Source organism: Toxorhynchites rutilus, chromosome 1 (assembly GCF_029784135.1).
Source record: "Toxorhynchites rutilus septentrionalis strain SRP chromosome 1, ASM2978413v1, whole genome shotgun sequence".
Classification (NCBI taxonomy): domain Eukaryota; kingdom Metazoa; phylum Arthropoda; class Insecta; order Diptera; family Culicidae; genus Toxorhynchites; species Toxorhynchites rutilus.
This window is the reverse complement of record NC_073744.1, coordinates 31,504,012-31,526,809: the sequence shown is the minus strand read 5'-3', so window position 1 is coordinate 31,526,809 and position 22,798 is coordinate 31,504,012. Positions and strand designations below refer to the sequence as shown.

The 22,798-nt window shown below is 37.6% G+C and overlaps 1 protein-coding gene across 5 annotated transcripts in view; it reads left to right on the top strand.

Annotated features, from left to right (window-relative positions):
- Window positions 1–22,798, top strand: part of LOC129763156 (RNA-binding protein Pasilla) — a 151,096-nt gene that overhangs the window by 74,420 nt on the left and 53,878 nt on the right. For 2 of the 5 annotated variants that reach the window (XR_008740811.1, XM_055761959.1), the window contains exon 3: window positions 5,714–5,779. The exons of 2 other annotated variants lie outside the window; for them this stretch is intronic. Coding sequence is in view for 2 of the 3 variants with exons in the window: in XM_055761959.1 (XP_055617934.1) it covers window positions 5,714–5,779 (66 nt within the window). In the remaining variant the exon portion in view is untranslated. Of the gene's footprint in view, window positions 1–4,509; window positions 4,574–5,713; window positions 5,780–22,798 lie in introns of those variants that run through there. One more of the 5 variants, XM_055761962.1, reaches the window with a different exon arrangement.

The following is a 22,798-nucleotide window of genomic DNA, read 5'->3' as shown; positions in this document are numbered from 1 at the left end:
ACACATTGAAAAATACTAACTTTGAAGTTTTTCACTTCTAAAATGTTATCTAAATCCACTAATTTAGATGTTTCACAAATATATCGGATACAAAATTTTCTCATCTTTCAAATGAAAGCAACAGAATCGTCTTCTGTAGCGTACTTTTTAATGTAGAACCAGTTGGAGGCAACAGAGTCCGAAACAAAAAAAAAGTTTCATTACTCTGTCATTGTTGAAATTCGAACATATGCGTAGAAGGATTTTTTTTCATCAAATATTATCCTCTTTCACCTCCTGAATGAATTCGAATTTTTTATATGAGAAAGGTAATTTAATACTTTAAGGGGATGAATCAAAGATTAAAGTCTTCTTTTACATTCAAAAAACGAAAAATATATGCATAAAAAACGATTAAAAAAAATTTTTTTTTGACTCGATTATATACAGGATTCGATTATATACAGTGAAAATAAATCCGAAACTGTATATTATCGAGTCCGCGCTGTAATATGTATTTAGATGATAAATAAAGTATTTTCTTCAAAAACACAAATTGCTGGTATAAATTTGACAGAATGTATTAAATATTCAGTGAACATAGAGTTGTGAAATCAAAACTAGAAACATAGAATATTTCCAATTGTGATAGTAGAGCGGTGAAAATAGTGTGACAATAAACACCAAATGTCATATAACACCTAAACACGGAAGAATGTAACAAAATTTGTAGAAAACAATACTTAATTATTCTCCATAATCTGACCAAAAAAGTCACTGATAGGAGGTATCCACTTGAAGTCAGGCCCGGACTGCATTAGCATCTCCCAACAAAGCATCTTTGCCAAAGGACTGAGGAGAAATAACAGCAGCTTACAGAAAATCAATTATTTTAAAATGTTTTCCTAATTTTTTCATAGCTCTTATAGTGAACCATATAGGGATTCAGAAAAAGTATCTAATTTTCTAATTTGCAACAACTTGCAATAAGATTCTGGGCTCTTTTTACGAATACACGAATACAATACAATAATATTTATACAAATAAATATAAATATAAATAATATAATACAAATATAAATAAATATACTAAATAATATAAAAATTTTAGGATAATTTTGAAAATGCTGGAAAATCACAAAAAATGGAAATAGAAAAACATAAAAACTTATTAGATATTTTCGTACCGCGCAGTTCCCGAAATAGTCTGAAAAAAGATCACCAATATCCACAAATTTATTATATTTGTTGATATTGGTGACACAAACAAATGAATATACAGATTTAAATATCTCAAAATTTAAAAAAAAAACTAAATTTAAAAAATATATATTTTTTCGTACCGTGCAACACTGTTAAAATTCTGAAAAAATGACACATCACACAAAACACAACACACACAACAATTACACATATAAGATGTAGAAATGTAGATGTAACCTCATTGCATGTCGTTTGGGAGGATTAAAGTTTGGAATAATAAAATCCTCCGTTATCTGGTTCTATGAAATTATTCATCCAAACTCTCCTTAATATATACAATACAATTTGCTAACCAATAGAAGTGTCCTGTGCGAGTGTTAATATACGTTTCGTTTATATTCCTAAGAAGTATTATTATTGTGAAAAACTGGTTGAACTGGAAAATTTCACTCTTCTCCCGCTCCACAGTGTCTCTCTTCCTCAACCCTCTAATGATTGTCGTACTCGAAAACGCTTTTCACATCGGTCGGTCATCACAAGAAAACAGATGGTCAGATTTGAGCGGTTTTTCTATCGTTCGTCTCCACCCAAATCAGAATGACAGAATAAATTGGACAATATTGAAGAAAAATGGGGAAAGCTCGAAAAAAATCGATAACTCAAATTCAAGATTGAGAAAATGGAAATTTGCTACAGGTGTGCTTGATTTTTGTATCATTTGTACGTTCCCTCATCGAGTCCTAATTTGCAAGAAATCTCAGAGTCAAAAACGTTTTTGAATCAATAAAATTCACAAATTTTGAACGAATTCTGAACAAATATCGTTATTCTGCATGCTTTGTGTAAATAACGTTGTGTATGATATGGAAAATCTAGCACACCTGTAGTAAAAGTCAAACAACTTGGTTTTGCAATGTGAAGTTTGTCCAATTCGAATTCATTTCTATAATTGGAATACGCGTTGCGGGCTTCGTGTTGTGAAGTGAAAATTATGATAGATTCTCGAGTGAAATAAGTAAATTTTCGAATAAAAATTATAAATGAAAATCTCACCGGATCTGCTAGTTCTAAAATATTTTTATAGCAATGAATCAAGTTTCATATAATGTAATTTGAACCGTAAGATGATTCGCTAACGTGGACTACAAAATCAGACACAGTCATGGCAAAAATTTATGCAGACCGAATTAGGTTGGTTAGAGTTAACGTTAATTTTTCAGAAGGGCCTTTTTCAAGGCTTTAGGAGAATGAACTGCAAAAGTTTAAATCCTACAAAAGTTTGCAAGGGTATTCCCTAACAAGGCCAACAAAATCAAGCAGCATGGTAGAATTGTCACTGACAATACAAGAAAGCTCTCGTACCCGAGCGCGAGAATACAGAACAGCTCGCTGCGAGCAGGTTGAAGCCATAATCACCAATGAATCGGAAGATTCAAAGTCTCCAAAAAAAAAAACAAATGAAGAAGAAGAAGTTTGAAGCCAGTAGTGGGAAGGCCGTTGCTGCGAGTAGTCTTTTTCAAAAATTTTCAAAGGCAACATTCAACAAATATCGTAACGTAATCGTGCGTCAACTATGCGGTTTTGTCTCGGGCACAATCCTTCAAATGTTTGTTCGTGACGTAAATTCTTTGAAATCTATTTTTGTTATGGATTTGATTAGGATTCTTATTCCCACCATTTGTTTCTTTTTCACTTCAAAGACTTGTTTTCCATTTGAATTGTTTATACACTCAAACTAACGTTGTCAGAAATCATTTCATTGCCGGCAGAAACCATGCGTTTTCGTGTCTTGAAACGTCAAATAAGCAAATAAAATCATCTGTCCTCCAACGCTTTAAAATGTTTGTATGTATGGAAGTAAACACTTCTTTCTTTTTTTCTTTTTTCATGATGGGTAAATGTGTGATAATAATTCATCTCATTACAAAATGAAGTTGGAAAGTGTTTTCTAAGAGTAAAAAGGAGAGAGCATAAAGAAGACAATATCCATCTCGGTCTGTGTACATATGTGGCGAAGTAATGCGTGCTTATTTGCAACGCGTCTCTTGTTTCGCTCGCTTGTATTAATTGCATATATATCATATTAAATGCTTTTATTTGAGAGTCATGTCATTTTCTGTTATTTTTAGGCTCATTTGATGTAACAAATCGGGATGACAAAACATGATCTAAAAATCAATTTTGGGTGGAGTTTCAAAATTTACATTCATGCTTCTTTATTCATGATTTGTTTGACCCTATTTCTAACTGGAATTTCTTTTGAGTCGAAACAAAATTCCAGCTATCCTTCGCCGAGAAAAATATCAAATCTATTTGAAAAGAAACACATTTTATGGCTCTACTCAAAAGTACTGAGTCTGTTTCATTATTTACGTAAAATATAAATTTTAGATACATCAAATGAAATCACGGCACGAAAAAAGTCTGGCATCTCTGGTCGAGCGGTTCAGGTGCGAACGCGAATTCCCAGTAGGTTCTGTTTTCTATTTTTAGGCGAGCAAAAGCGGACCATGATGGGCGTCGGCGGGGCCAATAGAACGAAGTCAACGGGATGGGGTAAAACATATGAAACGCCCCAATAAATGTTCCACAGGGGGGTGACCAGGCGCCACTAGGTATCGCACCCACTTGGATCGGGACACAAAAGAATACTGATTTGTGTTCGACAAGCAACAAGCTCGAGGGATAGCTTTACAATCGACACCAGAGGACACTGTCAGGTGCTAACGGATAAGCTGCGGGTGATCCAAAGAGTGGATCACAAGATTTATCGGTCTGTTATCGATCAAATATTCAAGAGCTACGGCTTTCGTGAATCCCCCGTCCACTTGGGAGGAAACCTTGTTCAAGACAGAATGTTTTATCGCCCTCGGAAGATTTCCTTTTGCTCGTTGGGTGTTTTTTTGTCCATCGGGTCCCCATCCTAATGTTTTCGCCAACATCATTGGAAAAAAATTGAACACTGTTCTTTTTGCCAGCGAAGGCAAAACATTTCCCGCTCCGATTGGAAATCCCCTAATTCATTCGAATACTTCACAGAGCCGAATCCTCCGCCCGTTGACTAACGGGAAACGACAAAAACAGGAAACCCGCCATTATCGTAATCTGGTTAAAGCTATTCAGGATAGGAGAACCACTCTCACTCTCGGGTGCTTCGTTCCGCCGGCTTGTGGAAGATACGAAACAGACACCGATCCGAGCGTTCCAACTTACTACTGCTGTTATGTATACTTCTTTTTCTTTACTAACCGAAAGTGGATTTTTTTCTCACAAGCAGGCCATTTTCACGCCGTCGAGCATGAAATTGACGGCGAACAAGATTTCGTTTCCCTCTGCGCCCAAATGCTGGCGCAGTCATTCAAATTGGCCATTATGATGGGGGTGCAAAATGGTAATTAATTTCCGTATTTTCGCATTGCCGTCAACGCATGTTCTTTTGTTTTATAAAGATTTCATCAACCGAAATCAGGTATGCTTTTTTTTACCGACCATCGAATACTAACAGTTCTCCTTCATTGAACAATACAGTGCGCTACACATACAACGTTCCGTCACCGTGAAGTCAACGTAAAGCAATGAAATGTCAAATATTCTCCCATAAGAATCGTATGGTAGCGTTCACATACACAATCACCGGTAACTTTGACGTTGGCAAAATAAGCCCAAGAGATTAGTTGACGGGACGGTGACGGTGACGCTGTATGTGTAGCGCACCAATACATGTTATCTATGCAGGCCAGCATCCCGATATTAACTTTTACGATTTCGCGCCTCCTTAGGTTGATCGTGTTGACACTGTTGGCATTTTTAGCATTAGGATCAATGCAAATTTGGAATTTAGTAACACACATTTTTTATGTTATCTATAAACTATTCTTGGGAAATACTGTTTGGAAAACATCCTCCCCCCAATGAGCGGCGAGATTCTGCATTGATTCACCATAATACATCTCTATTACTACATCCATTATTTGGATTGTTCTGTTCGTGATTGACCACTTGCTGCAATCCGCTAGAAACTCCTTTCAGCCCAATTTAGGCAATTCCGCCTACCAATTGATGAAAGCCCGTATCCGTTGCGCTTCCGCCTTCCTCCCTGCTGGTGGGCTTGCCGCGGCTCAAGATTGATTGCAGCATCCACGGCTATATCGGCCTATTATTTTCCTTCTTTTCCCGGTCTTCCCTCTGGCCCCTGGCTGTGTTTACAAGAAGAGCCCAAGCTGTCGGTATCAAAAACTACCGCCGGATATAAAACACGCACACGTTCTCGCACGGAAAACAGATGGTTCTTCTCGAAGCCGGCCACCGAGATTGATTGATGATGCCACTCGCGAACAAGTGCTACCATAACTATACTCAGAACACCTTGCTCACCTCACCCGCTTGTTGCTCATCGTTGTCGCGGCTTTCATCATCCCCTCCTTCCATGTTTGCCGCACGATAACAGCAAAATGGCAATTTGTCGATTTGCGTCAAAACTTAACCTAAACTCTAATGTTGCATGTTTTTTTTTCTCTTTTTTCTCTTATAGGTAAGTCTTCAGATGTCAATATGATATCCTGTATCAGCCAATCGAACCCACAGTTCAACTTGCAAGGTAGGCTGTTGCAATTTCGAGGTTATGTTAGTGCACGCGGTCTTGACACATACATTTTTTTTTTTGATGCAGTGCAATAATTTCAGATAACTAGGATAAACTAAAAAATAGAATGTTAATTTTGAAGGCAATAACATATAGCAAACAATGCACTTCTGCCTACAGTTTAGTTTATGAGAAACATTTTTGGTCTTCGATAAACCGATTCACCATCTCGAAAGGTTACCAAACATTTTTGAGATAAATAATGAATTTATGATGGTACTAATCAAATATATTTGTCACCAAAACACAACCCACAAATGTTTAGTTTTTGTTTGCTTGAACTTTTTTTTGAACCTGTTCCTCAAATCTTGTTATGAGATAGAGGAGATGGGGCTAAGACGGACATGTTTAAGAAAACTTCAATTGTATCTTCGGAAACTCATGTTTTCAAAAATATAAAAGCAGTTTCTTACAGTTCAATATACTGGTTTTAGAAATAACTGGCCAAATGTTTTATAAAAATGTGTTTTTCCATGTTTTTACTGAAATTAAAACTAGCCGAAAAGTACAAGTCTGTCAACTCACAAACCGAAATATAACCATCAGCGAATTCAATTTTGCAATTGAACCACTCAAAATGCTTAATATCGAAGCCACAAAATTTACATGCACACGCGGAATCATGTTCGATTTTCGGTTATGTGTTTCTATTCCACTTTTGATCAGTATTCATTGTCATAGGATGGTTTAAATATTATAGAATATCATGTAGAAGGGTTTCCCATCAACAGAAATTTGAAATTAATAATGCAACAATACAAATCAACCACCTGTCCATTATACCCCCATTGTCCGTCTTACCCACGGCTCTCATACGTTAAATTAGAGGTTTTCAGATCTTTTTATCGGCAGAGCACCTTTTAAAGTCAATATATTTGATTGAGCACCTGCAATTCAGAATATATATTTTTTTCTAAACTTTGATGGTATATGACGGTATGTTCTTATGCTGGTATACAGCCATTCCATGCCAAACCGATATAGTGGTTCTATAATTTTCGTGAAAATTGGTAGTTTTGTTCTTTATCGCAATCCATTTGACCCGTTTTTTTTTTATTTTTTCATTGGGGTGATCATTTCCATTTTAGGGTTGTCCGAAAAATCAACTTTTTCCTCTTTTTTTCCAAAAATGACTTTTTTACAAAAAATCATAACTTTTGAACTACTAGAGCGATTTGCGATAAAGAACAAAACTACCAACTTTCACGAAAATCTGAGAACCACTACATCGGTTCGGCATGAAATGGCTGTATATGAACATTGGGTTCTCTACTGGGAGCACTTGCGAACGCCGTTTGAAAATCCTTTCGTTAAAATCCTCTATTCCATTATTTTTTTTACAATATTAAATATTGTGCATTGTTTGCCAATGTTGTCAATTGAAGAGTGACAAAAAAATGTATTTGTACCAAATTTAAATCATATTTTATCTGTCAACCAGTTTCAAAAATTTTATCTTCGGTCAAACAGTGTACTTTGCCCTCTAGAAATTAATACTCATGGCGAATTCGTTTTTGAAACTGGGTTAGTTCCAAACTGACTCTGACATGTTTTTATATGTTTTTGCAATTTTGATTAAAAAAACTCTTATTTCATCACATAAAATACGTATGCGATACGTAAAAGTAAATTTTCAATCATAATTTTTATTTTAAAAGCTTGTTTATTCCACCTGAAAATCCATAATTATGTTCGCCTCCCAATGAAAGCACACGAAGCTTAATGCGATCTACGCGAATATACTTTTCAAAATCATAGAATCCGAATTGGATTACGATACCAATAATACAAAAGCAAAAGCAGCAGGTTTTCCATTTCCATAGTTTTTATTTTTAGATTTTCCAAAAACTAGTCGGGACTTGACAGTTCAGTATAGTTGTATTGGTGAACCTCAGTGCGAACCCGTGAAACATCTCAGTGCGAAACCAGCAGCTTTTGGGTTGCGAAACTAGATCGAAGCTGAGTGAATAAAAAAATGTTTTGACAGCAGTTAGGTTGAAAAACTGAACAAAAACGAATTCGCTATCAGAATAAACAATACACTCAAAATAAATTTTGCTCAGATTGGAGCCTACATACAAACTGCATAACTATTGAACAGTTATAATAATTGTCAGCATGACCCTTTGTAACTTAAATATCGAAAAGTGACTGTGTATCTGCATCATGGATCATCATTTGTGTGAGAATGACAACAGAAGACGCATCTATTTTATTCCGTGTTTGTATCAAACTCACTCACCAACTCACCAGCTCACCCTTTCTATGGGTGTTTCGTTCGATATCACGATATTTCTGACGCCTTCATTGTTCCAATCGCCTTCCTAAAACATTTCAAAGTCTCGTTGAAATTAACGATAGAAACAGACTTCTACTCCTACACATTCATTTCCATAGAATTCCACCCTTCGAGGCTTACTTTCCCTCAAAAATGACACCCCTTTAAAAAAATATTCGCTCCCATCTTTGCTCAAACGCAGCGCTCGAAAACAACAGCGAATCTACCGAAAGTATCACCAGGAATCTTTTGTTGGGGCACAGACACATACACACACTGGAACGCTCAGCGACATTCTGTTTTTGTAACCTACTCAACGTTTCGCTTCTTTTGTGATAACTTTCCTGATGCTGACGGGGGGGCCGTTCTTCTGCGAATACTTTCTCTTTCCGGCCGGTATGTTTTCCCGGGCGGTTGACAGGCAACGGTAAATTTGGAAAGACTGAAGAGTATTCTTGCGTGAAGAGCTTTCGACGCCTTTCCTAGAGATCCTCTGTTTCGTTGATTCAAAAGTCAAAATACGTACAGTAATGAGTTACTGAAGCAAACAATATCAACCTAATGGTACTTGTCCTAACGCGTATGGTGTAGATTCATTATTGTCATACTCAATGACATTCCAGCTTGAAAACACAATCGACAACCCGTTTTATAAACAGAACCTATAGCAATAAAAAAAAATGAAGATTTCGGATTCAGATTTGTGTTTCTGATTCATAATTCTAATTCATATACGGATTCAGATTTAGTTTCCAAATTTTGATTGGATTACAGATTCTAGAATCAAATTTTATATTCAAATCTCAGAACATTCAGAGTCTAACTAGAAGTTGAAAATTCCATATGAGATTCATACTTCGGGTTCCAATTCAAACGAGTACTTCAGACTGGAAAACAAAATCAGATTTTAGACCCAGATTTAGGGTCTGAATTTTATTTTTAAATTAAATGCAATTAAACACACTGAAATCTATATTCGGATCCATTTCGGAATCTAACGTCAAATTAACATTCTAATTCTAAAATAGTATGTTCGATTTATATTCCAAATTCAGATTTGAAATCCAAATTCAATTCCAAAATTCAGATTTCGATTCTGATTCACCATGCAGATTATTATCCTTATATTTCGAACTCAGATATAACTATGTCAAAATCCATTTGATGTTCCATACTCAGATTTCGGATGTAGAATTTAAATACTAAATTTTAACTCCCAAGAAAGATTTTGGATTTATTTTCCAAGTGTTGATTTGGATGATGACTCTGTGATGTTCTTTTCGAGATCTATTTATCATACTATCTACTATCCATTATACCATAAGGGGCTGTCCACATACCACGTGGACAACTTCAGGGGGAGTAGGGGATACGAAAATTCCACGATTGTCCATGGTGTGGGGGGTAGGGATACAGCCAATGTCCATGTGGATACGTGAAATAAATGTTTGAGATAAAAAACATTCACATCTATATTTAAAAATCAACAAAATCTTCATGCTTTTTCTGCATATTTAACAATAAAAAGGTTGAGCTCTCTGGTGTTTTTTTCAAATACTTGTCATTGTGAACACAATGGTAGAATTTGTGGTTTTTGATGATGCTTAAAATGAAATTGCTACGAAAGGTAATATCTAGCAATTTGGTGTCAGAGAACTTATCACAAAGCAGCTTCTCGATAAGTTACCAAATGTCCTATGTACAATGTTAGAAAGAAAAAAGTAAACAGCATTACGCAAAATACCTTTTCATGATTTTGTTTTTGAAAATGAACGTATTTCTTACAATGGAAAGGATGTAAACAAGCCATTGTTTGTATTCATTTTCAAATTTATATAAAACTCCAATTAATTGGATATTTTCATCCAGTATTGTGCATAGATGTTCAATGAAGTTGGGGTCTTCTCAGACTTCTGGCTGTCATTTCTTTGTGTCTTATAACCTCAAACTTACTCTAATCGGTCCAAACAATCTTCTTCCAAAAGTCAGTATGGCTGGAGCTCCTAGTCGTGGACCGTCAGAGGATTTTTTTCATTTCAAAATAAAACATGCAAAATGCATACTCTAGTTGCAAATCATGACTATGTACCAAAATTGTAAAAAAATGCCAAAATAATATATAAAGGGTGTGTCACATCAAATTGCATCACGGAAAAAACGCTGTAGAAATTCGCCCAGTAGACCGATCCTTTTGAAAATTTTAGACAGTAAATAAAAACTATTAAACAACTTTTGGCATTTTCTTTTTATTCATACTTGGAGCCCAAGCCCGTATGCTCGCACCTTCCTCTTTACCCCGTCCATAAGGTTCTGTACAACGTCAGGTTGTAGTTTTTTTGAACAGAAATCCATTTTCTCTTGAAGTCCACCTCCGATCTGACAACTTTTGGGTTCTTCCGGAGGGCCTGCTTCATAATCGCCCAATATTTCTCTATTGGGCGAAGCTCCGGCGCGTTGGGCGGGTTCATTTCCTTTGACACGAAGGTGACCCCGTTGGCTTCGTATCACTCAAACACGTCCTTTGAATAGTGGCACGAAGCGAGATCCTGCCAGAAGATGGTCGGGCCCTCGTGCTGCTTCAATAGTGGTAGTAAGCGCTTCTGTAGGCACTCTTTAAGGTAAACCTGCCCGTTTACCGTGCCGGTCATCACGAAGGGGGCGCTCCGCTTTCCGCAAGAGCAGATTGCTTGCCACACCATGTACTTTTTGGCAAACTTGGATAGTTTCTGCTTGCGAATCTCCTCCGGAACGCTGAATTTGTCCTCTGCGGAGAAGAACAACAGGCCCGGCAGCTGACGAAAGTCCGCTTTGACGTAGGTTTCGTCGTCCATTACCAGGCAATGCGGCTTCGTCAGCATTTCGGTGTACAGCTTCCGGGCTCGCGTCTTCCCCACCACGTTTTGCCTTTCGTCGAGGTTAGGAGCCTTCTGAACCTTGTATGTACGCAGGCCTTCCCGCTGCTTGGTCCGCTGGACGAATGAACTTGACAAATTCAGCTGCTTATTGGCGACATCCCGGACCGAACTTCTCGGATTACGTCTAAACTGTTTAACTTCGCGCTTGTGATCTTTTTCACTGACGGAACATCCATTTTTGCCGTTCTTCACCTTCCGGTCGATGGTTAGGTTCTAGAAGTATCGTTTTAGTACTCTGCTGACCGTGGATTGGACGATTCCCAGCATCTTACCGATGTCCCGATGTGACAACTCCGGATTCTCGAAATGAGTGCACAGGATTAATTCACGACGTCTCTTTTTCGTTCGACGACATTTTTCCAAATTTACGAAAAATTGACAGTGAAGCATGGCCAACGTGATCTATACACTCTTATCTGATTATAAGCGAAAGCTGAAGATATAATTCCTAAAAATTAAATTTCTACAGCGTTTTTTCCGTGATGCAATTTGATGTGACACACCCTTTATATAGATACACAGTTGCATGTTAACCCTTTGCGGTCGTATTCAGTTCGGATATGGGTGCCATACTGGTTGGAATTATTTTTCCTTGAAAGAGCAGTGATGCATAATTCGTATGACAATGAAAGATAAACAATATTTTTTCAATTCGTTGTGAAATTTAGATGTGTATCTACTGTTGTACTGTGTACTAATGCTGTTTTTATATTAAAAAAATATATTCTAAAACTCTCGTTCGTGTGCCATCTTTCGAAACAGTCTTTTGACTACAGTTCTGCACGTTAAAAAATGTTTTTTTTTTGCTGAGAACGGACATACGAACGCGAAGATTTAATTTTTCACCTTCATTACCTTTTCCAAAAATGTACACTTTCGCCGAATTTTGGACCCGTCCCCCTCCTACGTAACGCGATTTCCTATCTATAATACACAGTAAGTAAAGCAACCTCGAACCCCCCCCTCCCCCTACCCCTCCCCTTCTCGCGTTACGTAATTTGTGCACGACGCCTTACTGAGCTGAGGCGCCAGCTTTCCGAGTAATTCTTTCCGAACAATTGGATAATGAATCATTATGTTGAGATGAAATTGATATCACAATAAGTTTCATCAGAAGATATTTCAAAAAAGTGTCATAACAACTGCATCTCTGTATCTTCTACCTTGAAGAGAACGAATACTCGAATTGGAACAGCTGACCCACCCACACAGCTGCTGCTACTGCTGCTGCTGAGTTAAGCATTACGTGCAGAAGGACGAAATGCTTAACTGTGATGCATCTCAGCCAATAACTTTCACCTTCCAGTTTTTTTTTTCTTCCGTTAAGTTTAGAGTGCCCTTAACACAACGAGGAAGGATTCCCGTATCCTATCGCTGACTTGTGCAGCTTTTTCACTCATTGCCGTTGGCATTGAAGTGCATCTAAACTGTATCAGCAATTCAGGGCGAGAACTGAGGACTACAGGAAGTATGCTTACCGTGGCACATAAGAGCTGCAGTAACGGACGGTAGCCATCTCGAAGAAATCCTTGAAGGTGTTGACAATTAGTGGCTGCGCTTGGACGAGCGAAAATGGTGGAAACATTACTGATGTTCACGGAGTTTTAAACTCAGACAAAAAAAAACAACCTGATAGCATCGAGTTGTTGGAAAGGACCAGTCGTTCTCAAGTGTGCCACTCCTATTAAGCGCCAAGAAACGACGTTCCGCAATGGTTTCTAAATTAGAATCCACCAACACCACAACCGCGGTGACGCAGACACATGGTCATGGCGAAGCGTGTCTCGGGCGCTCAGAGCTCTCAAACGAAGGAATTTCGCTACCTCTCGCGTAGTGTCTGTCGTATTCTAATGGTGCTGTTTCACATTTTCGATCCCATTTTGCGGTTGGAAATTAGGCCAGTAGATCAGAGTCGCACATTCTTCCACCGTGCGCTTGATGAGTGTGCGTGTTCGCGTGTGTGTGTATGTGTGTGTGCGCGCTTAGATTAAGTGTATCTGAACTTTCGTTCGTTAAATTGCAGCAGCAGTAATGTCGCAAAATGTCGCCACTCAACAGAAGCATCCGCACTTTTGCCATGTCACCCAGTTTATAGCTCTATTAATTGTCGTCTCATGTACAAACGCAGCTGCTCTCGTGACCGTTTCGTGTGGAGAACTATTCTATTAACGGTTTCGAGCATCTGGATTAATGGTGGGGGGATGGTGCCCGACAATTGACCAGATGCGAAACGGATCTTTGGGAATAAAACCCATGATACATGCTTAGGGGAAGGCGTTTTTTATCGGTTCACCTCATCTTGGCTACAGTGACCAACATTAAGAAATCAACAGAAATTCAATATAAATCACTAGCTTACCCAGTAAACTTCGTCCCGCCCAAAATTTATTTTTCGTTTTCTTACTAAGCGCACGTTCATGGGTCCAGATTTCGTTCCATTTGCTTGATTATTTCTCGAATAATGCAGAAACTTGCGTTTCATTTGTATGGCAGCCCCTCCTTAGAGAGGGGGGAGGGGTCTCAAACTATCACGAAAACCTTCCCCGGCCCCAAAAACCCCTACATACCAATTTGCATGTCGATCGGTTCAGTAATTTCCAATTCCATAAGAATCAGATAGACAGACAGAAATCTATTTTTATATATATATATATAATTTAAACAAAGCTAATATTTTTTCGAACCATTCGTTAATTCATAAAGTAAAACTCCAAAACAAATTTTGCCATACAATTCGTTGAATTTTATTCAAAAAAAAAAATTAAAGTTAAGAACGTTGGTTGACCAAGAGATAAGATTTTTATCTAGATTGAGAACAACGTGTGATCCACAAATTATGGAAATAAATCCATCTCATTCAGTCAACCAAAACAAATAAATAAAAACAAGTCGAAACAAATATTTAGTAACAATTGCAAACGATTTGGCAAACTATTGACGAGGTTTCGGATGTGTTGTAAGACCAAAGTAGTGCTGCAAAATAGGCTTGTTTGTTTATCGAATCTGTTTTGCCCACATTGGGTTCGAATCGGAATTCTGAGGTTGCCATTCAATGGGTTCAATGTGGATAGTTCGGAAAAATGGTAAAATGGATGTTTTTTTGGCTGTATGTTTCAGATAGTTATCCTGCTGGAAGAAGTAATTATCTTGCAGTACAATTTTCACTTTCGACTCTGCCAGTTTTTTGCATAGAATGTCGATATATCCCTCTACCGTCATAATCTCATTGGTTTGGGCCAAATTTCCTACGCCAAATCATGAGAAACATCCCACTGCATTTCCACGACAGTGTTCCATGGTTGTTCGGAGACAGCTGTCATGGAATCCCTCATCGCTCTTTCGCCAAACTCTTAGTCACAGTTCCTTTTTGAACGGTCCGAACTCCGACTTATTCGGCCAGATCATCATGAACTCCAGCGGTTTGTTGATATGATTACTTGTGAAGAAGTTTTTTTTTCTTGTTGACCTTGCTGATCAACGGTCGCTTCTTAGCAAAATAGCTCTTTAGATCACATTCCAATAGGAGTGATTGAATGGTGCGAGCAGAAATTTATAGCTCCAGTCTTTCTTCTATTCAATGGAAGATTGTGTGGCGAACTTTTCTGATCTCAAGGAAGATCAGGTTGTCCGTTCGTGTTCCACCAGAAGTGTTGATGCTTCAGAAGAATATTTTGATAGGCTTCACGACTTACCCTACACTTATCAGTAATTTGCCGTTGAGATTTATTACGTTTGAAGTCACGCACAATAAGATTTCGGCCTTGCATTGAAATGTTATGCCTGACCGTTTTCCGACAATCAATCACCATAAGAAGTTGGCTTTATAGCTCTTCCATCTATTAGGTGTACCGGTAAATTTCTTCGGTTTTACAACAGATGGCGTAAATCAATTATTACTCCAGTGAATCAAATTTCCAGACATTCGTTGGAAAGCTATTGTCACTGCGCGTCTTTTTCGTTAAATGTCAAAAAGTTGAAGCGTAAACAACATAGTTTTTTCCACTTCGAATATGTCAAATTTCGTACCAACGAGAGAGTTTTTGCGGGGAGTGTTAATTCCTCACTTCAATATGAAGAAAAAAGCTGCGGAAAGTCATCGCATTTTGGTGGAAGTTTATGGTGAACATGCTCCAACGGAGCGAACGTGTCAGACGAGGTTTGCACGATTTCAAAGTGGTAATGTTGACTTGGAAGACGAAGAACGTCCCGGACCGCCAAAAAAGTTTGAAGATGAAGAATTGGAGGCTTCACTCGATTAAGATCCGTCAGAAACGCAACAAGAACTTGCAGGTACACTTGGAGTAGCTCAGCAAACTATATCCGATCGTTTAAAAATAATGGGAATGATGATGAATTGATGATGTCAAAAATTGGATCGACTCGTGGTTAGCCGACAAACCGGCCGATTGTTTCCGCAAAGGGATCCGTGAATTGCCAGAAAGGTGGGAAAAAGTTGTGACTAGCGATGGGCAATACTTTGAATATTAAATTTGTAACCATTTTTGCAGAATAAAGCATTAATTATGAAAAAAACGAAGAAACTTATCGGTACTCCTATTATGTTTGTGATAGTTAGTGATAGAACAATGAAGTGTCAATACCGAGGGCTGTAAATGAAATGAAAAATGCACAATAAAATATGTTTACGGCAGGTGGGTTTTTTATGCCATACCATGTAAACTACGATTTAAGGACAACATTTATTATGTTTATTATTGAAAAGGAAATCAACTATGTCTTTACAGAAAAATCAGCTTTGGAGATTCGTTTTTCTAAAACACCGATTGAAACCGAAAATAGTTCAAATATTTATAAGTTTTGTTTAAATTTTGATATGTATTTTGGATTTTTCTGACAAGGGCCCGAGATCTTCGAAGATGAAAAATGAATATCGACATGAATCTTATTCGAACGTTCATATGAAGTGATACGAAAACATGATTTCTGATGCAAAAAAAAGTAGTTACACCATTAATGGACGCCTCCTTTGTTAACCCACCACATGGAAGAGAGAAACGAATTCAATCTGTCCATTTGACGGGGAATAATGAGATAGTCGAATCGTAGAAGTAGCAATTAAACGCCCGACTGACTGTTGAGTCATGTTGAAGGAGAAACTGCTTGAAGAAGCCAAAAGTCATTTCCAATTGAATACGAAGGGGAATATCTTCATAGTCTTTTTTTTTTTTATCTGTATTATAGTGATTTTCAACTCATTTGGCTGGTTCGTCACTTTTACTTCCATTTTTGGAAGAATGTCGGGAGTGAGAATTGAACTCGTGACCTTCATCGTGAGAGGCATGGATGTTACCACTACGCCAGATCGCCTCCACATCTTCATAGTCCTCTGGCCATCCTCAATTGAATATGACTATGCCGAGCCCTGGTGCTGACCATTGTAGCGAGAATATGGTGCATAGAAGATTGTTCTGATATCGAGCAGTGTTTTGGTTAGCTTCCATTAGGAAATTCACATTATACATTACATTACGATTCCCCAATCAATAAATAGCTTAGATTAACGAACATTGGAAGCATCCCCATTTATCCATTCATTTCTTTAGTGGCGAATGAACTGCAAAGTCTAAAGCCTCTCAAAACCAAAAATTGCAATAAGTATCCATTTGTTCTGTGCCTTTCTGTGCTTACCTACCCGTGCTGCCAAAAAGGAGCAACTAATGAAGTAGCCGTGAGCCACAATTTTAAATATCACTGCGAATCAGGCGCACGTAAGTCTCGCTCGGAATGCAAATATAGTGATCGTCCTACAGACACAGTGGAGGGAGGAAAGATTGCTGCTTTAGCGAGAAAAAACGATTCGCGAACTGTATATTGTGATAGCAAATTTACCTTATTCACTCCGGGTCAGATGTCGTGTAACTGTGACGCCCAACCGAAATAGATGGGGAACGACAACGCAAACAGGATTTGTTTCATTGATTAAAAAAATGCAGGTGCTCAAGTATTTTTGCTATAAAAAGTGCTTCATCGTAAAAAAACTGAAAATCCCTGCTCTAGATCAACGAAAGTTGACAGCTCCTACAGGTATGCTGTAATTGCATAAAAATAGCTTGCAGTTGCAAAGTTTTGACACAGACAATTTTCGCGTCATTAGGAACAAGTTAACTTTTTTTTTTTGCTTGGCGATTTTTGATATGGATAATTCTATGGGTCAAAGATATCGTATGAAATTTCATGTTGCGAACAACATTTATTGTGCCAAAACGTTGAAAATGCTGCAGAATTCAAATGGTGACACAACTATGTCGAAAACATAGATATTTGAATAGTATAAGGCATTCAAATACGACAGAGAAGAAACGAATCATTGGCCACGTCAGGGAAGACCATCCACCTCTTCAACCGATGAAAACATCGACAAAATAAAGGGAATGATGCTCGTAAATCGTCAGAGTTCAATATTCTTCAAAAATTACATAGCAATCAAGTGGTTGAACGGTCAAATTCTGCTCCCGCGTTCATCCAACTCTCCAGATATGGCCCGTGTGATTTTTTTCTATTTCCGATACTCAAAGATCCGCTTCGTGGGACCCGCTTTGACAGCATTGAAGACATAAAAACGAATTCGCTGCGTAAACTGAAGGCAATTCCTGAAAACAGCTATGAAAAGTCTTTCGATGACTGGGTTGTTCGTGGGAAAAAGTGTCTTGCTCCAGAAGGGGCCTATTTTGAAGGCGATCATATAAATTTAGATGATAAATAAAGCATTTTCTTTAAAAAACCAAAACCCAAAAAATAAAATTTGACAGAATGTAAATACTCGAAGCGAAATTTGATCAAACAAGAAAAAAATCACTTCGGAACAAATATGGAAATCACCGAATAAAGAGTCAAGAGATCCTAGGAGTGAATTCACCACCTTCTCCACCCGCACATAGAGAATAAACAGAGACAGAAAGAGAGGGAGCGAAAAAAATGAGAAAAATAAATCACACGGAATGTGTGTGTGCGGCTCGACCAGGTGAAAACAGTTTGCAATCCGAGCTAAGCATTGGGTTGATCTAGGGGTGAGGTTATTTTTAGACTGTAGCGCAGCAGCAGCAGCAGCAGCAATGGTTTGCCGAAGGTGTCGGAAGGTGGTGCAAGGAAGGCGACCAAACAGTTTACTTTTTTTCTGTAACGAGCGGACCAATGTGTTTATAACATTACCTAAGAGATCGCGGGGGTGTTCGGTATCGGGATAAGAGCACACTAGAAGGTCAATTTAAATAAGACACACGGGGGCGATCGTTGGGTAAATCAATACACAAAATCGTTACGAGGGCGCGCGCGCTTTTAGTTGTGCATTAAACTCAACCAGAAGGTAGCAGCATGAGTGCGCCTCAATTAAACCAATTGCTGGCGGCGTGTATTCCATGGGATTTTAAAAAATAAACAACATATTGGTGGCCTGTGTGTCGCGGTGGGGGGAGTGCAATAAGAGATGTTTTTCAATGAGGCATGTGCTCTCTCGTGGGTTGATTGCTATCAAACCATCATCGGAATGGGAATGGCGACCCTTCAATCAAATGATTGATCATTTATCGCTTTTTGGCGGCGAGCTGACACCGGTCGACAGAAGGTGAACTTACCACTGAGTGTAATTATTCAGCGCTCAACAATTTTTAATTAACACGATAGGTTAAAATACCCCGAGGAAACACTTTTTTTTTCGAACGCATATTCATTTATGTCGAGTTTTTCGCTATCGCGATGAAGACTGTCACTCAACCACATACACAACTCTTTATTACGCTCTAGAAATGTTTATTTATGTCCCCGTTGTTATCCACAGCTGCTGCCGCTGCTGTGACTGCATCTCTCGGCCACAAGCCACCGCCGACAACAGTTGACAGCATCATGCAGAATAAATTGTTCTTTTATTCAAATTGTAACAGAATAAAAACTGGTAAACGCCAAGAAGTACTCCTCCGTTGTCCAAGTGTCCGACAACAGCTCTCCCCTTTGAAACACAACCTCCACAGCCGAGGTTGCGAATGCCTTAAAAATGTATCGCGAGAAATCCAGTGAGGAGGCGCAGCACATGGGTGGTACACGTGACGAACGGTTTGCTCGTGATGTTCTGTGTTCACCGCTGGTATGCATGTTATTTCCAACCGGTGACCTGTCAAAATGATTCCACAACGAATGGAATATATGGTAAAATTGGGCTTCCCATAGAATATATGATAGTTAACGAAGAAACTGCCAGTGTGCCCTCTAAACCAATTCCCTACTTTACGAAAAATAATCCCAGTGCTTCACCCCTATCACTTTTTTTTGTAAGAAACTGTAGCATATCAGTAAAGTAATGTAAATGGATTTAAGTTATATTCGCAACAAATTTTATACTTGTATCTGATTTCAAAAAATGTATATAAAGTTTGGCTGCGCCTGGACGATTTCCGCCAAAATCGCAATTCTTGAGAACGTTGTCGAAAAGCACACCTCATATCTTCGATATCCACTATGTTACGGTGTTTTGTTCCCATCAGCAGCATTGTAGGAAATCCAGATTCACATAAATTCTACGCAAAAGACAACAACACTCGTAACACTCATTCCGCATATCAGGATAAGAATCGATCATTTGTAGATCGATGAGTTTGTTCTGAAATTAATCCGAAACTTTTGTTACTGCCACACAGTGGTCCCTCAGAAATTTTAGGTGGCATTAAATAGAAAATGAATGGAAATGCCTTGAAATTTGATGTACGGGGCTTTTCGAAGGTGCTGAATCTATTTTTGAGTCAATTTGGTTATGAACTCCAAAACAAGAGCTGGGGGAGGAGGTAAAATTTGAAATTTTCGGAAATACACGTGTGGGGTGTCTAAATATATGTTTTCAAACTTCCTGAAAACGTTTTCAATATTCTTTTTACCCAAAACCCAAAATGGGGTACCAGTCGGAAGGCATTTCATTTTATTACAATGTCTAATTTTTTTCTTCAATATAAGGAGAATATGTTTCAAGTTTAACTTGTTGTAAGCAGTCAGATCAAATTCCCCACTAGGGAGGGAATTCCCCACCGTTTGAAAATCACTACTCTAAACGGAACAACAAAGTGGATAACTATTTTGCTACTGCACAAAAAGCAAATGGATATGATCGTAACAAAGTACAGAGGGATTAAAAAATTGGCATAACAAATAACAAATAATGATTAATGGAAAGCAGAGAAGAATAGGACTCCGACGAATAAAAAACATGGCTTGGGGATTGGATAATTAAATAAATTAAAAAATTATATACGCAGACATAACAACCTCGAAGACATAAGAGAATAACAGCCAAGTAATTATTGAGGAAAAAAATTAGAATAACAGAGAATAACAAAGTCATCGAACAATGACTACTGCGAGCGCTGTTCACACTTGGACTCGTACTTCGAAAAGGAAAGATATGGACATTGTTGACGTAAGACTGAGACAATGAACCTTATTCCCGTATACACTTCACGGTGAAAATAAAATAAACGACACGCCGTTCAATTACGTTTCACGAGTTAGTGAAGCGTCAAAGATAATAATGAGTTTTCAGGCAGATGAAACAAATAGAAATTATGAATAAAAATTAACTTCTCCGTATCGAATTAGTGTTCAATTCAAACTTTGTTTTCCATTCAAACTTTGTTTTCTTCAAGTGGTAAAAAATCTTTTGCCAAAATTGTATCTGAAGATTATATTCTATATTATAATGATAAGCTTTAGTGGAAAAGTAATTTCGTATTCAGATATCCAGATGTTCGTTTTCACCGTGAAGTGTATGCAGGAATAAAGTCCAATGTTTCATCCAATTCGCTATGTATTACTTAATTTTAAAATAATAATTTTGTATACATAATAATTTATAATAATTTACAATATTTAAACATTTGATCCTGGTGACACCATTTCCTGCGTCTGCTCCTTATACTTTTTACACCTTGGTTTGAAGATGCACGATGCTTAGCTACGATTTGCAAAGGTATTGGCATAGGAAATCCGTGCCTCGCCGCTACGTTAGGTGTTTAGTATTGACGGCTCTGTGTGGAAAGCATAGAACAAATGTGAAAAAAATCGTCAATTTGAGCTCCTTACGCACTCGAAGTGACTTTTACGACTGTAAAATTTTAGAAAAACTCCGTTGCAATTAGAATGCAAATCATCTCTTGAAAAGCGATTTCCGAATGCGTCAAAGTCCGCACAGAAAAATGCGTTATTTCGAATTCAAAATTTGTGTACTGAAATTAGGAAATCGAAAATAGAAGATAGAAAATAGAAAATGGAAATTGGAAAATGGAAAATGGAAAATAGAAAATGGAAAATAGAAAATAGAAAATAGAAAATAGAAAATAGAAAATAGAAAATAGAAAATAGAAAATAGAAAATAGAAAATAGAAAATAGAAAATAGAAAATAGAAAATAGAAAATAGAAAATAGAAAATAGAAAATAGAAAATAGAAAATAGAAAATAGAAAATAGAAAATAGAAAATAGAAAATAGAAAATAGAAAATAGAAAATAGAAAATAGAAAATAGAAAATAGAAAATAGAAAATAGAAAATAGAAAATAGAAAATAGAAAATAAAAAATAGAAAATAGAAAATAGAAAACAGAAAATAGAAAACAGAAAATAGAAAATAGAAAATAGAAAATAAAAAATAGAAAATAGAAAACAGAAAATAGAAAATAGAAAATAGAAAATACTACTTAGAGAATAGGCCAGTAATCGTGTTTCCTGTGACAGTTTCATTTTGCGTATCATCACAATTCATCGATGCTGGCAGCCATTAGCGTCTCATCGTTTGTTCGATCTATTAAATAGCTCTCAACAATACGGTTAAGTTAAGATTGATAATAGAAGAGGAATGATACAAAGCGGCGGACTAATGTCCTTCGCCAGAATTCCATTTATGCGTACACTCAAGCACAGGAACCAACTTAACATAATAAATTTAATCATTGATTGATACTCGGAGCGAGCATCACTGTTGTGAAATATACACATTTCGTCACTCTAATCATGATCTCATTTACACGACTTTTTTTTCCCCCGGTGGCTCGAAAGTGCAAATTACAAATTACGCAATGCAAACAGCCAATTTCGCACTTTGTTAGTAGCTCATTGTGTCATGTGTGGTCTCGTAACGAGAGCTGTTCCGCCCCATTTCGCACTGCCCTTTCGGAAGGAAACCTTATTTTTCATGGTGCCCTTATTGTGCTCTATACTTCCACCGCACCACCGTCACAAATTACTGTAATTTGCGAAAATTCCGACCTTTTCTCCGGCTCGATCGCCTGGTGCTGTGTGTGTGAGTGTACTAATCAGCGTCACTGCTGTAACATATTATTTCAATTAGGCCCACTACGGTGGGGTTTGTTGTTGTTAACGTGTTCATCAATTCGACTACTCTGAAGTGAAATGCGGTTATCAGGGTTTGTCGTGACATTATTTCAGGTACATCCCCAAATACAATCTAACGTCTAGTTTTGAGTTCATTTCGTGATAAGAACCCAATTACTGCTCTATATTGTGTCTTTCTGCCGCCTGTTATGGCCTTCTCCCCCTATTTTTGAGTTCTATAGAAAGTGGCTCGTAGGAGAACTGCAAGACGCCGGCATCGATAAAGTCGTAAACACGCAGCACAGTTCAAAAGTGGTTCCGAGTAACAAGTTTTTTTTTCTTACAATTTGATTCTCTTATTTCGGTTCTCATTATCTTCGACTGGTAACGTGTTACTATATTTATTATTCTCGAGAATGTCTCCATCAACATCACGCGCTTTATTTTTTGTTCGGC